Below are 14,077 nucleotides of genomic sequence, written 5' to 3' on the forward strand. Positions count from 1 at the left end.
GGTCAGTATGCTCATACTGTCAGAGGTATTGTACAACTCTGTGGGTCAGTATGCTCGTACTGTCAGAGGTATTGTACAGCTCTGTGGGTCAGTATGCTCATGCTGTCAGAGGTATTGTACAACTCTGTGGGTCAGTATGCTCGTACTGTCAGAGGTATTGTACAACTCTGTGGGTCAGTATGCTCATGCTGTCAGAGGTATTGTACAACTCTGTGGGTCAGTATGCTCATGCTGTCAGAGGTATTATACAGCTCTGTGGGTCAGTATGCTCATGCTGTCAGAGGTATTGTACAACTCTGTGGGTCAGTATGCTCATACTGTCAGAGGTATTGTACAGCTCTGTGGGTCAGTATGCTCATACTGTCAGAGGTATTGTACAACTCTGTGGGTCAGTATGCTCATACTGTCAGAGGTATTGTACAACTCTGTGGGTCAGTATGCCCATACTGTCAGAGGTATTGTACAACTCAACTCTGTGGGTCAGTATGCTCATGCTGTCAGAGGTATTGTACAACTCTGTGGGTCAGTATGCTCATGCTGTCAGAGGTATTGTACAACTCAACTCTGTGGGTCAGTTTGCTCATACTGTCAGAGGTATTGTACAACTCTGTGGGTCAGTATGCTCATACTGTCAGAGGTATTGTACAACTCTGTGGGTCAGTATGCCCATACTGTCAGAGGTATTGTACAACTCAACTCTGTGGGTCAGTATGCTCATACTGTCAGAGGTATTGTACAACTCTGTGGGTCAGTATGCCCATGCTGTCAGAGGTATTGTACAACTCAACTCTGTGGGTCAGTATGCTCATACTGTCAGAGGTATTGTACAACTCTGTGGGTCAGTATGCTCATGCTGTCAGAGGTATTGTACAACTCTGTGGGTCAGTATGCCCATACTGTCAGAGGTATTGTACAACTCAACTCTGTGGGTCAGTATGCTCATACTGTCAGAGGTATTGTACAACTCAACTCTGTGGGTCAGTATGCTCATGCTGTCAGAGGTATTGTACAGCTCTTTGGGTCAGTATGCTCATGCTGTCAGAGGTATTGTACAACTCTGTGGGTCAGTATGCTCGTACTGTCAGAGGTATTGTACAGCTCTGTGGGTCAGTATGCTCATGCTTTCAGAGGTATTATACAACTCAACTCTGTGGGTCAGTGTGCTTGTACTGTCAGAGGTATTGTACAACTCTGTGGGTCAGTATGCTCATGCTGTCAGGTATTGTACAACTCTGTGGGTCAGTATGCTCATGCTGTCAGAGGTATTGTACAGCTCTGTGGGTCAGTATGCTCATGCTGTCAGAGGTATTGTACAACTCAACTCTGTGGGTCAGTTTGCTCGTACTTTCAGAGGTATTGTACAGCTCTGTGGGTCAGTATGCTCATGCTGTCAGAGGTATTGTACAACTCAACTCTGTGGGTCAGTTTGCTCGTACTTTCAGAGGTATTGTACAACTCTGTGGGTCAGTATGCTCATACTGTCAGAGGTATTGTACAACTCAACTCTGTGGGTCAGTATGCTCATGCTGTCAGGTATTGTACAACTCTGTGGGTCAGTATGCTCATGCTGTCAGAGGTATTGTGCAACTCTGTGGGTCAATATGCTCATGCTGTCAGAGGTATTGTACAACTCAACTCTGGGGGTCAGTATGCTCATGCTGTCAGAGGTATTGTACAACTCAACTCTGTGGGTCAGTATGCTCATACTGTCAGAGGTATTGTACAGCTCTGTGGGTCAGTATGCTCATGCTGTCAGAGGTATTGTACAACTCAACTCTGGGTCAGTTTGCTCATGCTGTCAGAGGTATTGTACAACTCTGTGGGTCAGTATGCTCATGCTGTCAGAGGTATTGTACAACTCTGTGGGTCAGTATGCTCATGCTGTCAGAGGTATTGTACAGCTCTGGGTCAGTATGCTCATGCTGTCAGAGGTATTGTACAACTCTGTGGGTCAGTATGCTCATGCTGTCAGAGGTATTGTACAGCTCTGTGGGTCAGTATGCTCATACTGTCAGAGGTATTGTACAACTCAGCTCTGTGGGTCAGTATGCTCATACTGTCAGAGGTATTGTACAACTCTGTGGGTCAGTATGCTCATACTGTCAGAGGTATTGTACAGCTCTGTGGGTCAGTATGCTCATGCTGTCAGAGGTATTGTACAACTCAACTCTGGGGGTCAGTATGCTCATGCTGTCAGAGGTATTGTACAACTCAACTTTGTGGGTCAGTATGCTCATACTGTCAGAGGTATTGTACAACTCTGTGGGTCAGTATGCTCATGCTGTCAGAGGTATTGTACAACTCTGTGGGTCAGTATGCTCATGCTGTCAGAGGTATTGTACAACTCAACTCTGTGGGTCAGTATGCTCATACTGTCAGAGGTATTGTACAGCTCTGTGGGTCAGTATGCTCATGCTGTCAGAGGTATTGTACAACTCAACTCTGGGTCAGTTTGCTCATGCTGTCAGAGGTATTGTACAACTCTGTGGGTCAGTATGCTCATGCTGTCAGAGGTATTGTACAACTCTGTGGGTCAGTATGCTCGTACTGTCAGAGGTATTGTACAACTCTGTGGGTCAGTATGCTCATGCTGTCAGAGGTATTGTACAACTCTGTGGGTCAGTATGCTCGTACTGTCAGGGGTATTGTACAACTCTGTGGGTCAGTATGCTCATGCTGTCAGAGGTATTGTACAACTCTGTGGGTCAGTATGCCCATACTGTCAGAGGTATTGTACAACTCTGTGGGTCAGTATGCCCATACTGTCAGAGGTATTGTACAACTCTGTGGGTCAGTATGCTCGTACTGTCAGGGGTATTGTACAACTCTGTGGGTCAGTATGCTCATGCTGTCAGAGGTATTGTACAACTCTGTGGGTCAGTATGCTCGTACTGTCAGAGGGTATTGTACAACTCTGTGGGTCAGTATGCTCATGCTGTCAGAGGTATTGTACAACTCTGTGGGTCAGTATGCTCATGCTGTCAGAGGTATTGTACAACTCTGTGGGTCAGTATGCTCATACTGTCAGAGGTATTGTACGACTCTGTTGGTCAGTATGCCCATACTGTCAGAGGTATTGTACAACGCAACTCTGTGGGTCAGTATGCTCATACTGTCAGAGGTATTGTACAACTCAACTCTGTGGGTCAGTATGCTCATGCTGTCAGAGCTATTGTACAACTCAACTTTGGGGGTCAGTATGCCCATACTGTCAGAGGTATTGTACAACTCAACTCTGTGGGTCAGTATGCTCTTACTGTCAGAGGTATTGTACATCTCAACTCTGTGGGTCTTTATGCTCGTACTGTCAGAGGTATTGTACAACTCTGTGGGTCAGTATGCTCATGCTGTCAGAGGTATTGTACAGCTCTGTGGGTCAGTATGCTCATGCTGTCAGAGGTATTGTACAGCTCTGTGGGTCAGTATGCTCATGCTGTCAGAGGTATTTGTCACGCCCTGGCCTTAGTATTCTTTGTTTTCTTTATTATTTTAGTTAGGTCAGGGTGTGACATGGGGAATGTTTGTGTTTTGGGTGGTTATATGGTAAGGGGGTGTTGGGTTTAGTGTATGGGTTTGTGTTGAGTGAATGTTTCTAGGTATGTCTATGGTTGAGTGAATGTTTCTAGGTATGTCTATGGTTGCCTGAGTGGTTCTCAATCAGAGACAGATGTCTTTCATTTGTCTCTGATTGGGAGCCATATTTAAGGCAGCCATAGGCATCATGCATTTGTGGGTAATTGTCTATGTCTGTGTCTATGTTGAACGTAAGTAGCTTGTGTGTGCACTTTCGTTTGTAGCTTCACGGTTGTTTGTTGTTTTGTATAGTTTGTATAAGTGTTTCGTTTCGTGTTCATCTTCGTCGTAAAATAAAAGAAGATGTATTCATATCACGCTGCGCCTTGGTCCATTCATTCACCTCAAGACGACCGTGACAGAATCTCCCACCTAAATCGGACCAAGCGGCGTGTCAAGGGGCAACAGGACCCACCTACACAGGATTTCTGGACATGGGAGGACGAATTGGATGGTAAGGGACCTTGGGCTCAACCAGGAGAATATCGCCGCCCCAAAGCTGAGCTGGAGGCAGCGAAAGCAGAGAGGCGGCGATATGAGGCGGCAGCACGGAAGCAAGGCTGGAAGCCCGTGAGTACAACCCAAAATTTTCTTGGGGGGGGGGCTAAGAGGTAGTGGGCCGAGGGCAGGTAGGAGACCTGCGCCCACTTCCCAGGCTAACCGTGGAGAGCGAGAGTACGGGCAGACACCGTGTTACGCAGTAGAGCGCATGGTGTCTCCTGTACGCGTGCATAGCCCGGTTCGGTACATTCCAGCTCCACGTATCGGCCGGGCTAGATTGAGCGTTGAGCCGTTGATGTCATGAAGCCGGCCCAACGCATCTGGCCACCAGTGCGTCTCCTCGGGCCGGCTTACATGGCACCAGCCTTACGCATGGTGTCCCCGGTTCGCCTACATAGGCCGGTGCGGGTTATTCCACCTCCCCGCACTGGTCGGGCGACGGGGAGCATACAACCAGGTAAGGTTGGGCAGGCTCAGTGCTCAAGGGAGCCAGTACACCTGCACGGTCCGGTATTTCCGGCGCCACCTCCCCGCCCCAGCCCAGTACCACCAGTGCCTACACCACGCACCAGGCTTCCAGTGCGTTTCCAGAGCCCTGTTCCTCCTCCACGCACTAGCCCTATGGTGCGTGTCTCCAGCCCATTACCACCAGTGCCTACACCACGCACCAAGCCTCCTGTGTGTCCCCAGAGTCCTGTGCGTCCTGTTGCTGCTCCCCGCACTAGCCTGAAGGTGCGTGTCCTTAACCCGGTGCCTCCAGTTCCGGCACCACGCACCAGGCCTACAGTGCGTCTCAGCCGGCCAGAGTCTGCCGTCTGCCCAGCGGCGCCTGAACTGCCCGTCTGCCCAGCGGCACCTGAACTGCCCGTCTGCCCAGCGGCGCCTGAACTGCCCGTCTGCCCAACGCCGTCTGAACTGTCCGTCTGCCAAGCGCCGCATGAACTGCCCGTCTGGACTGAGCCTTCAAAGCCGCCCGTCTGCCATGAGCCTTCAGAGCCGCCCGTCTGCCATGAGCCTTCAGAGCCGTCCGCCAGACAGGAGCCGCTAGAGCCTTCCGCCAGACAGGAGCAGCCAAAGCCTTCCGCCAGACAGGAGCAGCCAGAGCCTTACGCCAGACAGGATCAGCCAGAGCCTTCCGCCAGACAGGATCAGCCAGAGCCTTCCGCCAGACAGGATCAGCCAGAGCCTTCCGCCAGACAGGATCAGCCAGAGCCTTCCGCCAGACAGGATCATCCCGAGCCTTCCGCCAGACAGGATCAGCCAGAGCCGTCATCCAGCCATGACCAGCCAGAGCCGTCAGCCAGCCATGACCAGCCAGAGCCGTCAGCCAGCCATGACCAGCCAGAGCCGTCAGCCAGCCATGACCAGCCAGAGCCGTCAGCCAGCCATGACCAGCCAGAGCCGTCAGCCAGTCCGGAGCTGCCGTCCCTCAGTCCGGAGCTGCCGTCCCTCAGTCCGGAGCTGCCGTCCCTCAGTCCGGAGCTGCCGTCCCTCAGTCCGGAGCTGCCGTCCCTCAGTCCGGAGCTGCCGTCCCTCAGTCCGGAGCTGCCGCCCCTCAGTCCGGAGCTGCCGCCCCTCAGTCCGGAGCTGCCGCCCCTCAGTCCGGAGCTGCCGTCCCTCAGTCCGGAGCTGCCGTCCCTCAGTCCGGAGCTGCCGCCCCTCAGTCCGGTGTTGCCCCTCAGTCCGGTGCTGCCCCCTAATCCAGTGGGGTTAATTTGGAGGGTGGCCATTTGGAGGAGGCTACCAAAGCGGGAATTGACAATGGTGGAGTGGGGGCCACGTCCCGCACCCGAGCCGCCGCCATATTAAGGCCCACCCCGGACCCTCCCTTTATGTGTCAGGTTTTGCGGCCGGAGTCCGCACCTTTTGGAGGGGGTACTGTCACGCCCTGGCCTTAGTATTCTTTGTTTTCTTTATTATTTTAGTTAGGTCAGGGTGTGACATGGGGAATGTTTGTGTTTTGGGTGGTTATATGGTAAGGGGGTGTTGGGTTTAGTGTATGGGTTTGTGTTGAGTGAATGTTTCTAGGTATGTCTATGGTTGAGTGAATGTTTCTAGGTATGTCTATGGTTGCCTGAGTGGTTCTCAATCAGAGACAGATGTCTTTCATTTGTCTCTGATTGGGAGCCATATTTAAGGCAGCCATAGGCATCATGCATTTGTGGGTAATTGTCTATGTCTGTGTCTATGTTGAACGTAAGTAGCTTGTGTGTGCACTTTCGTTTGTAGCTTCACGGTTGTTTGTTGTTTTGTATAGTTTGTATAAGTGTTTCGTTTCGTGTTCATCTTCGTCGTAAAATAAAAGAAGATGTATTCATATCACGCTGCGCCTTGGTCCATTCATTCACCTCAAGACGACCGTGACAGTATTGTACAACTCTGTGGGTCAGTATGCTCATGCTGTCAGAGGTATTGTACAACTGAACTCTGTGGGTCAGTATGCTCATGCTGTCAGAGGTATTGTACAACTCTGTGGGTCAGTATGCTCATGCTGTCAGAGGTATTGTACAGCTCTGTTGGTCAGTATGCTCATGCTGTCAGAGGTATTGTACAACTGAACTCTGTGGGTCAGTATGCTCATGCTGTCAGGTGATGCCTCTTTGACCCCTTTCATCAAGCACTGGTCAGTGTTTGGACAATATGACTCAAGACGAACAAAACAAGGATGATGATTTGATGACTATCTATATTTTTTACATAATCTTACTATTCTGCTAGTCAGCGCTTCGCCAAAATGTTTGGGTGTGCGTCAACTCATGCATTTTACTAGTTAGAGGATTATTTAAACAGAGTTTATTTGTGTTATGTAAGGTACGCCATTGATTAGTTCACCTAGGACTTTTACCATGCTGTTGTACCATGCTGTTGTACCATGCTGTTGTACCATGCTGTTGTACCATGCTGTTGATGACGAGCCAAAAATTACCTGCTCGCTTTGTTCAGCTACAGCGGGTATCTCTTGACTTGACAATGAGGTGAGGTGAGTTGAGTTGCCACGGTGGTGGGATCAGATCAAAGCCAAGGCAGATGTCTCACAGTGTTGTTTTATTCATGCCTCTCTTAATTATTCAACTTAATGAAGACGGAATTGACCTAAATGCAGATGTTGACTACAGTGCGTTACACATTAAGGCCAATAATCAGAGTGTTGTCACCTGGCCTTACACATCGGCTCTGTCCCACATGGCACCCTATTCCCTACATAGTACACTACTTCAAAAGTAGTGCACAAACGTAGGGATTAGGGTGTCATTTGGGACGCCGACAACAACTCGTATAGCTGCAGCTGGGGTTTGTTGTGGTCTCCCAGTGGGTGTACACCAAAGCCTTCAAGATGGAAGCATACAAGAAAGGGGCAAGGGGAACAATAGGGGAGTAGGTGGGCACACATCCAGAAGTGGACAGTGTCACTTCAGTGAAGATGGTCTTTGAGCTAACCACCCCCACCACAGCTTGCCCTGGCATAGTTAGCAGAATCACTATGCTCGTGTGAAGACACAGTTTTTTCCTTTGTTTATTTTGATCTCTTTTAGCCCACAATGGGGTCTTACTGTATCTTCCAAAATCCCATGAAAATACAATACCATTACATGCATAACGTACAGTAAGTGTATCACTATGCTTGCGTGAAGCCACAGACGAGCCAGGAGGAGTGGAGTGCTCTCTCTCTATCGCTCTGTCTCTCTCTCTCTCTCTCTCTCTGTCTGTCTGTCTGTCTGTCTCTCTGTCTCTCTGTCTCTCTGTCTCTCTGTCTCTCTGTCTCTCTGTCTCTCTGTCTCTCTCTCTCTGTCTCCCTCTCTCTCTCTCGCTCTCTCTCTCTCTCTCTCTCCGTCTCTCTCTCTCTCTCTCTCCGTCTCTCTCTCTCTCTCTCTCTCCGTCTCTCTCTCTCTCTCTCTCTCTCTCTCTCTCTCTCTCTCTCTCTCTCTCTCTCTCTCTCTCTCTCTCTCTCTCTCTCTCTCTCTCTCTCTCATATTATGCAAGATGATTTGCACACGGCAGGGGGTGATTAATGAAAGGCTGATGAAAGCACAGCTCATCAAAACCTCAGCACATTCTGTTTTCCTCCCAAAACACAGCTGAGGAATAGGAGTAGGATTATGTACTGGAGTAGGGGGAGATGGTTGTTAATTGGAGACTAACAGAGGCTCTGGAGAGGAGAGCGGCTGCCAGTCGATCCCAGCTCTCTCTGTTGTGTAACGTGTTCATTCCCAGGGGTATTGGTGGGCCTACTCTCTCTCTACCTCAGCCTCAATCACGACAACAAGGTTTCTGAAAGAAAGAAAGAAAGAAAGAAAGAAAGTAAGAAAGAAAGAAAGAAAGAAAGAAAGAAAAGTTGATGTGGTACTTACGTCAATTTATTTGACTCTTTTTTTTGGGAGCTTTCTCTTTTGTACTTACTGCCGCCTCTCTGCCTGCTTTTGGTTGTTTTTATGTTCCAGGCTGTCTGTCTGTCTGTCTGTCTGTCTGTCTGTCTGTCTGTCTGTCTGTCTGTCTGTCTGTCTGTCTGTCTGTCTGTCCATCTCTCCACAGTAGACTAATAGTCTTTGACTCAAGTGGCTCCCCCATCGCCTCTCTTCTACCTCTTAAGTCTTTTAGGGTTTCTGTCTGCTTTGTCAGCTCCAATGCTCTTCCTCCCATCCTTAACGTCTACTTGACTGTTTCAGCTCTCTTTCCTCTGGACAGTACACAGCAGCTCACCTTTCCCCCTCTTTGTTTTTCAATAACACTACAGGTCTTTTACTCCAGCCGCTCCCGGCCTGCCTTGCACCCTTCTCTTCTCTTCACTTTTCTCCTTGGCTGTCCATTAGTGCAATTTGTGTTGGTGTGATCTTTCTTTGTTGTGCTGTATGATTTTGTTTGTGTTGTTGTGCTCTGTGCTTGTTGTTGTTGTCGTTTTTGTGCCACCCCCTTCCCATTATGCCCCCCCCCCCCTCCCACTCTGACCCCCTCCCGACCTGTGCTGCGGCCACTGTGAAAGAGGGCCCTCCACAGTGATGTCACGTCCTGTCCATGGTGTCAGCCCTCTCACTCCCATTTCCTGTCCTCTGTCTGTATCTGTGTTTTGTCATGTGAGCCCAGAAGACACGGACTCACCAGGTTGGACCAGCTCAGGTCTGTCCCTTCTTCTTCTGTATGCCTCCCCTTTTTACCTCCTCCTCATCCTCGTCTTCCTCATTGCTCCTCTTCTTCATCCCGCCTACTCCTGCTTTCTCATGTCCATTCTTCCCTGCTGATTGAGCTTGTTGGATATGTTTTTTGGGGGGGAGGGGATGGATTTGACTCAGTTTGTGTGTGCTTGCTTACATGTAAGCATGCATGGTCATACATGTCAACTGTGGTCATTGTAACATGTCTGTTGTTCGGCTATATTCAATCCTGCCGACATTTCATTGAGGCATGTTGTACAAATACAACCTAGGAATCCTGATATGCCACCAAGATGGCAGAAAGTGCATCTCATTCTGTACCATTGTCTTTACAAGGCCTGTTGTTGCTCAACTACAGCATAAGGTCATATCTCATCAACTGTCATACAAAGCTGACGGACAGGACAGGAAATCATATTCACATGTTGCAGAAAAACTAACATGGATGCTGTCCTTTCATTTCCCATCATTCCTGGAGATCTTCATTTAGTCTCATCTATTATCTTTCTACATTCATTTGCTCTTTGCTTTTGTGTTTTCTTTCTCTCATGCACCTGTTTTTCCTCTCCCCGCCACCATCATACAAATCTAAAGTGGAGAGAATGAAAGTGTGTCCAGAGAATGGTGATGCATGTAAGATAGCTAGAGTTACTGTAGTCTGCCTGACATCACGAAGTGAGGCCGTCCCAAATGGCACCTACCCCATTCCCTAGTCTGTTGGACCGGAGCCACATAGGGAACACTATACAGGGAATAGGGATCCTCTGATCTGAATATTCCCCGCACCACAGACTGACAGACTGACCTGACTGACGGACCTAACAGACCTGACTGACCTGACATACTCACTGTGGCACGTGGACAGTCACGTTTTGCCCCCAAAGCCTCTGTGAGCTCTGGGAGGTTGGTGTCTGCTTAGAAGAAATATGGTGAATAATTCATTCAGTAAAATAAACTATGGTAAAGAGGTTGTATAGTAAAGTTAGGGCTCCAGACCCAACAGAGCATGTCTGAGATTTTGACACAGACTAACTGACACCTTTCATTCAAACCCTTCACGTAAACTCCAAGTGAACCCCTTCATTATGAAATGTAATATCTCTTACAAGTTGTTGTTTGGGGTTTCCTACTGTTCATTTTTCCAGCTGTTATGTGACATCATGGACTGACTGACTGTTGGTGTCTGGGTGAACTAACTCTGAATGCTGCATGCAGCACTTTTATACAATAACATTGTCATGTGAAATGATACCCGAATAAGTCTTTGGATCATAGTAATGCAGGGTTCCTTAATCAAAGTAGGAACCTTTTTTATGCTCATATCTTGAGGACTTGTTCAGTCAGTGCTTTATACCAGAACCCCCAAAACATTTCAAAAGACTGTTCCTGAGTAGCGTTGCAAAAATCCGTGAATTTTCCCCACATTCCCAGGTTTTCCAGAAATCCTGGTTGGAGGATAACGGATTATTCCCTTGTGATTCTGGGAGTCTTCCAACCAGGATTTCCCTATTCCTGAGTATGACCTCCACTGACCACTCTGCTCCCTAGGTGCTATGGATGTGGAGGAGAGGACCAGACAGATGAAGCTGAAGGTGAACAAGTTCAAGCAGGGGGCCGGGTCCGACTCCAGACTGGAACAGGACTACAACAAGGCAAGACACAGTGACACAGTCCTTCTTTCCCGTTCATAAGTATAACATTGTTAGCATCACACATTTTCTACCAACAAACTGACTTGGAGTTACATTAACACGTCCATGTGAAGCAGGACTATCACTCTTAAGGCAAGACCAATATCAGCCCTTCCTTCCTATTCTATTCATAACATGGTCATTAAGTAGACACTTTGTTTACAAACTGACTTACGGCTAACACAGAAAATGTTCAGTAAATGTGGCCCGTGCAGGAATCAAATCAAAGCCGAGCAGGATGTTAACCGCATCATACTCAAACCCACGGAGGCATCAAAATGTAAAACACTTTTTTCCAAACACCCATTCCAGCAGTATTCACAATTTGACAAGCTTCATGAACAAGGATACGTACATACATGAGGTATTATATCAACTCTGTGAATCCATGGAATGTAGCGGTGACTGTGTCCTGAGTCACACAGACAGTAGTCAAGTGAAGTGTGTTTATAAAGAGACAGCCTGGGGGCCTCACCAGAGCCCGAGCCAAGCCTTATAAGAGAAAGAATGTCCATCCTGTCCTGTCTTCCTTTTAAGTGTGTGGAATGATAACTACTGCCCTGGAATACACTAAGCATGCATTACACTTATAGTTCTATACAAAGCAGGTGGAAAATGAAACATTTGTCGACTCTGTTAGTTGTGAGGAGTGCCACAAACTACAACCGTATGTTTACAAACTGTAATGCTCCTCTCGACACAGAGAAGCTTTTAATATACAATCTCTTTCTTTGCAGATGATTTTAATTTGTTTTAACATCAAGTCTTGGTTCACCAACTTGCTGTAAAAAAACTAAGAAAGATATCCTTTTCCCATTTCTTGTTTATGCCAAATTATTTTGATTAGTTTACATTTTGGCTTTACAGACCTGAACTAATGGATAAACAGTATGTTCTAAACTGGGAGAACAACTTACCATCGCTCAAGATTATTTGATTATATAACCTAGTATTTCTCTGTGTCCTCCTCCAAGAACATTGGCCATAATGAATGTGAATGAGCTGCTCTTTGGCTAACAATTGTTTTTGGACGAACGGATCTCCTTAAAAAGCCAACAAATCATTGAAAGCAGAGATTTTGGCCACATGAAAGTTTGTTCTATTGTCCTTTATCTTATAATTTTCTAAGTAATACTTTGATAAATTCCTTCCCCACAAGACTATAACTCTTGCAATAGACTGTTTTAAACAGTTTATTATCTACATCACATACACTGAGTGTCCAAAACGTTATGACCACCATGACATAGACTGACCGGGTGAATCCAGGTGAAAGCTATGATGCCTTATGTAGGTGGCAGGTACCCTAGCGGTTAAGGTAGCTAAGAAGTTGGGCAAGAAAGGTTGCTGGTTCAAATCCCCGAGTTGTCTAGGTGAAAATCTGTCGATGTTCTCTTGAGCAAGGCACTTACCCCTAACTGCTCCTGTAAGTGGCTCTGGATAAGAGGGTTTGCTAAATGGAAAAATGTCACTTGTCAAATCCACTTCCATCAGTGTAGATGAAGGGGAGGAGACATGTTAAAGAAGGACTTTAAAGCCTTGAGATAATTCAGACATGGATTGTGTGTGTGTGCCATTCAGAGGGTGAATGGGTAAAAAAGATTGACGTGCCGGAGGTTGGTGCCACCTCAATTAGGGAGGACGAGCTCGTGGTAATGACTGGAGCGGAATCTGTGGACTGGTATCAAATGCGTCAAACACATGGTTTCCAGGTATTTTGAGGCAGGCTTGAATAAGCTAAGTAGCCAATAGGCAGAGGGTAGCATAATTTGTCTGATTCTCTGTAGTAATGGTATGAGAATAATAATGTGTTTTATTTTGCAAAGTGGTTTCTTGCATCAAACAACCCAACAACATTTTCAGTCACCTCCTTGTCTGAGTGGATAAAAGTTGTCAAGCCCTGCATGTTTTTTTTTCTTCAAAAATCTCATGGAATGTAGCCTACATTGAACACCACACATTGGCTGCTACTGTAGACTGGATGATAGAACAGCTCTTTCCATGTTAAAATGTTATGGGATGCATTTTCTCATTTTCTTTTAGTGGTAGGTCACTCTGGTAGGCCTACATTATGATCAAATAGCCATAGTAGCCTACTTGATCACTGTCAAAACTAACTTAAAGCGGGTACAGCCTCAGTGTTCACAGTAAACGCGAGCTTGGATTTGCACAGAATTTTAGCAACATTCAAGTTTGCGCTCAGCAGACCTGAAATTTTCTCAGGTTGTTCTGAGGGTTAAAGGGCAGGTGCAACTTAATAATTAGGAAGGTGTCCTTAATGTTCTTTACAATCAGTGTATATAGGGGGAAAACTCATCAAGGGACAAAATAATTACCACAAAGTAGCATTTTCAAGTCTATTTTTAGTTGTGTGCTGAGTGGTGTGTGTTTCTCCTTTACAGAGGAGGGATGGTCAGCGGGGTTCAGACAACATGTCAGCCAAGTCTTCGGACAGCGATGTAAGCGACGTGTCCGCTGTGTCGAGAACCAGTAGTGCCTCTCGGTTCAGCAGCACGAGCTACATGTCTGTCCAGTCAGAACGGCCGAGAGGAAAGCAGAAGATCAGGTAGGATGCAGCAACACCAAGGGGAGACAGAAGCCCTAGATCTAATACCTGTGGCCTGCCAGGGATGGGCAAACCCCAAAGGCCGTGAAGCTTTCTTCCAACTAAAGTTGCCAAGTACAGACATTTTCCACAATGAAAAGCGTTTTCATTTGGTTTATTAACTTTAGGGGAAAATACACAGCTAGCATTGTGCTATTTCCCACCGTCCAGTGAGTTCAGCTTTGGCTCTGCCTAGGTGAAAATAGAGCTAAATGTTTGAACTCTACTGCTTCAGGTTGGGGTTTGCTCGTAACTGGTAACTCATACTGGTGTGAAACCATGTAGTATGCTGTATGGGTTGTCTCGTGTTGAAACATAACTGAAACAGATCTGCATGTCTAGGTTTTTTGCTTTTAGTTCATTTTAGTTTTGCTGTTTTATGTATGTTCCATTTTGTCTCATTGTTGACCTTATTTCTGCAGTTTGGTTTCACATACCTTTCTTTCATTTCCTTTCTGCTTTGCATGCGCCGCGTTTGCGCTTCTGTCACGTCCTCATCTATTCCGAATCAAGGAACCAATCACGGGAAGGGGATGAACATTTGGGGGAGGTGCTGGAGG

General features: G+C 47.1%; 1 protein-coding gene across 1 annotated transcript in view; it reads left to right on the top strand.

The window, feature by feature from the left end:
• Positions 1–14,077, top strand: part of LOC120047193 (regulating synaptic membrane exocytosis protein 2-like) — a 221,937-nt gene that overhangs the window by 164,303 nt on the left and 43,557 nt on the right. The window contains exons 22-24 of the mRNA XM_038992724.1: positions 10,770–10,873; positions 10,914–10,922; positions 13,315–13,478. Of these exons, the coding sequence (XP_038848652.1) occupies positions 10,770–10,873; positions 10,914–10,922; positions 13,315–13,478 (277 nt within the window). The remainder of the gene's footprint in view (positions 1–10,769; positions 10,874–10,913; positions 10,923–13,314; positions 13,479–14,077) is intronic.

This window comes from Salvelinus namaycush, chromosome 5 (assembly GCF_016432855.1).
Source record: "Salvelinus namaycush isolate Seneca chromosome 5, SaNama_1.0, whole genome shotgun sequence".
Classification (NCBI taxonomy): Eukaryota; Metazoa; Chordata; class Actinopteri; order Salmoniformes; family Salmonidae; genus Salvelinus; species Salvelinus namaycush.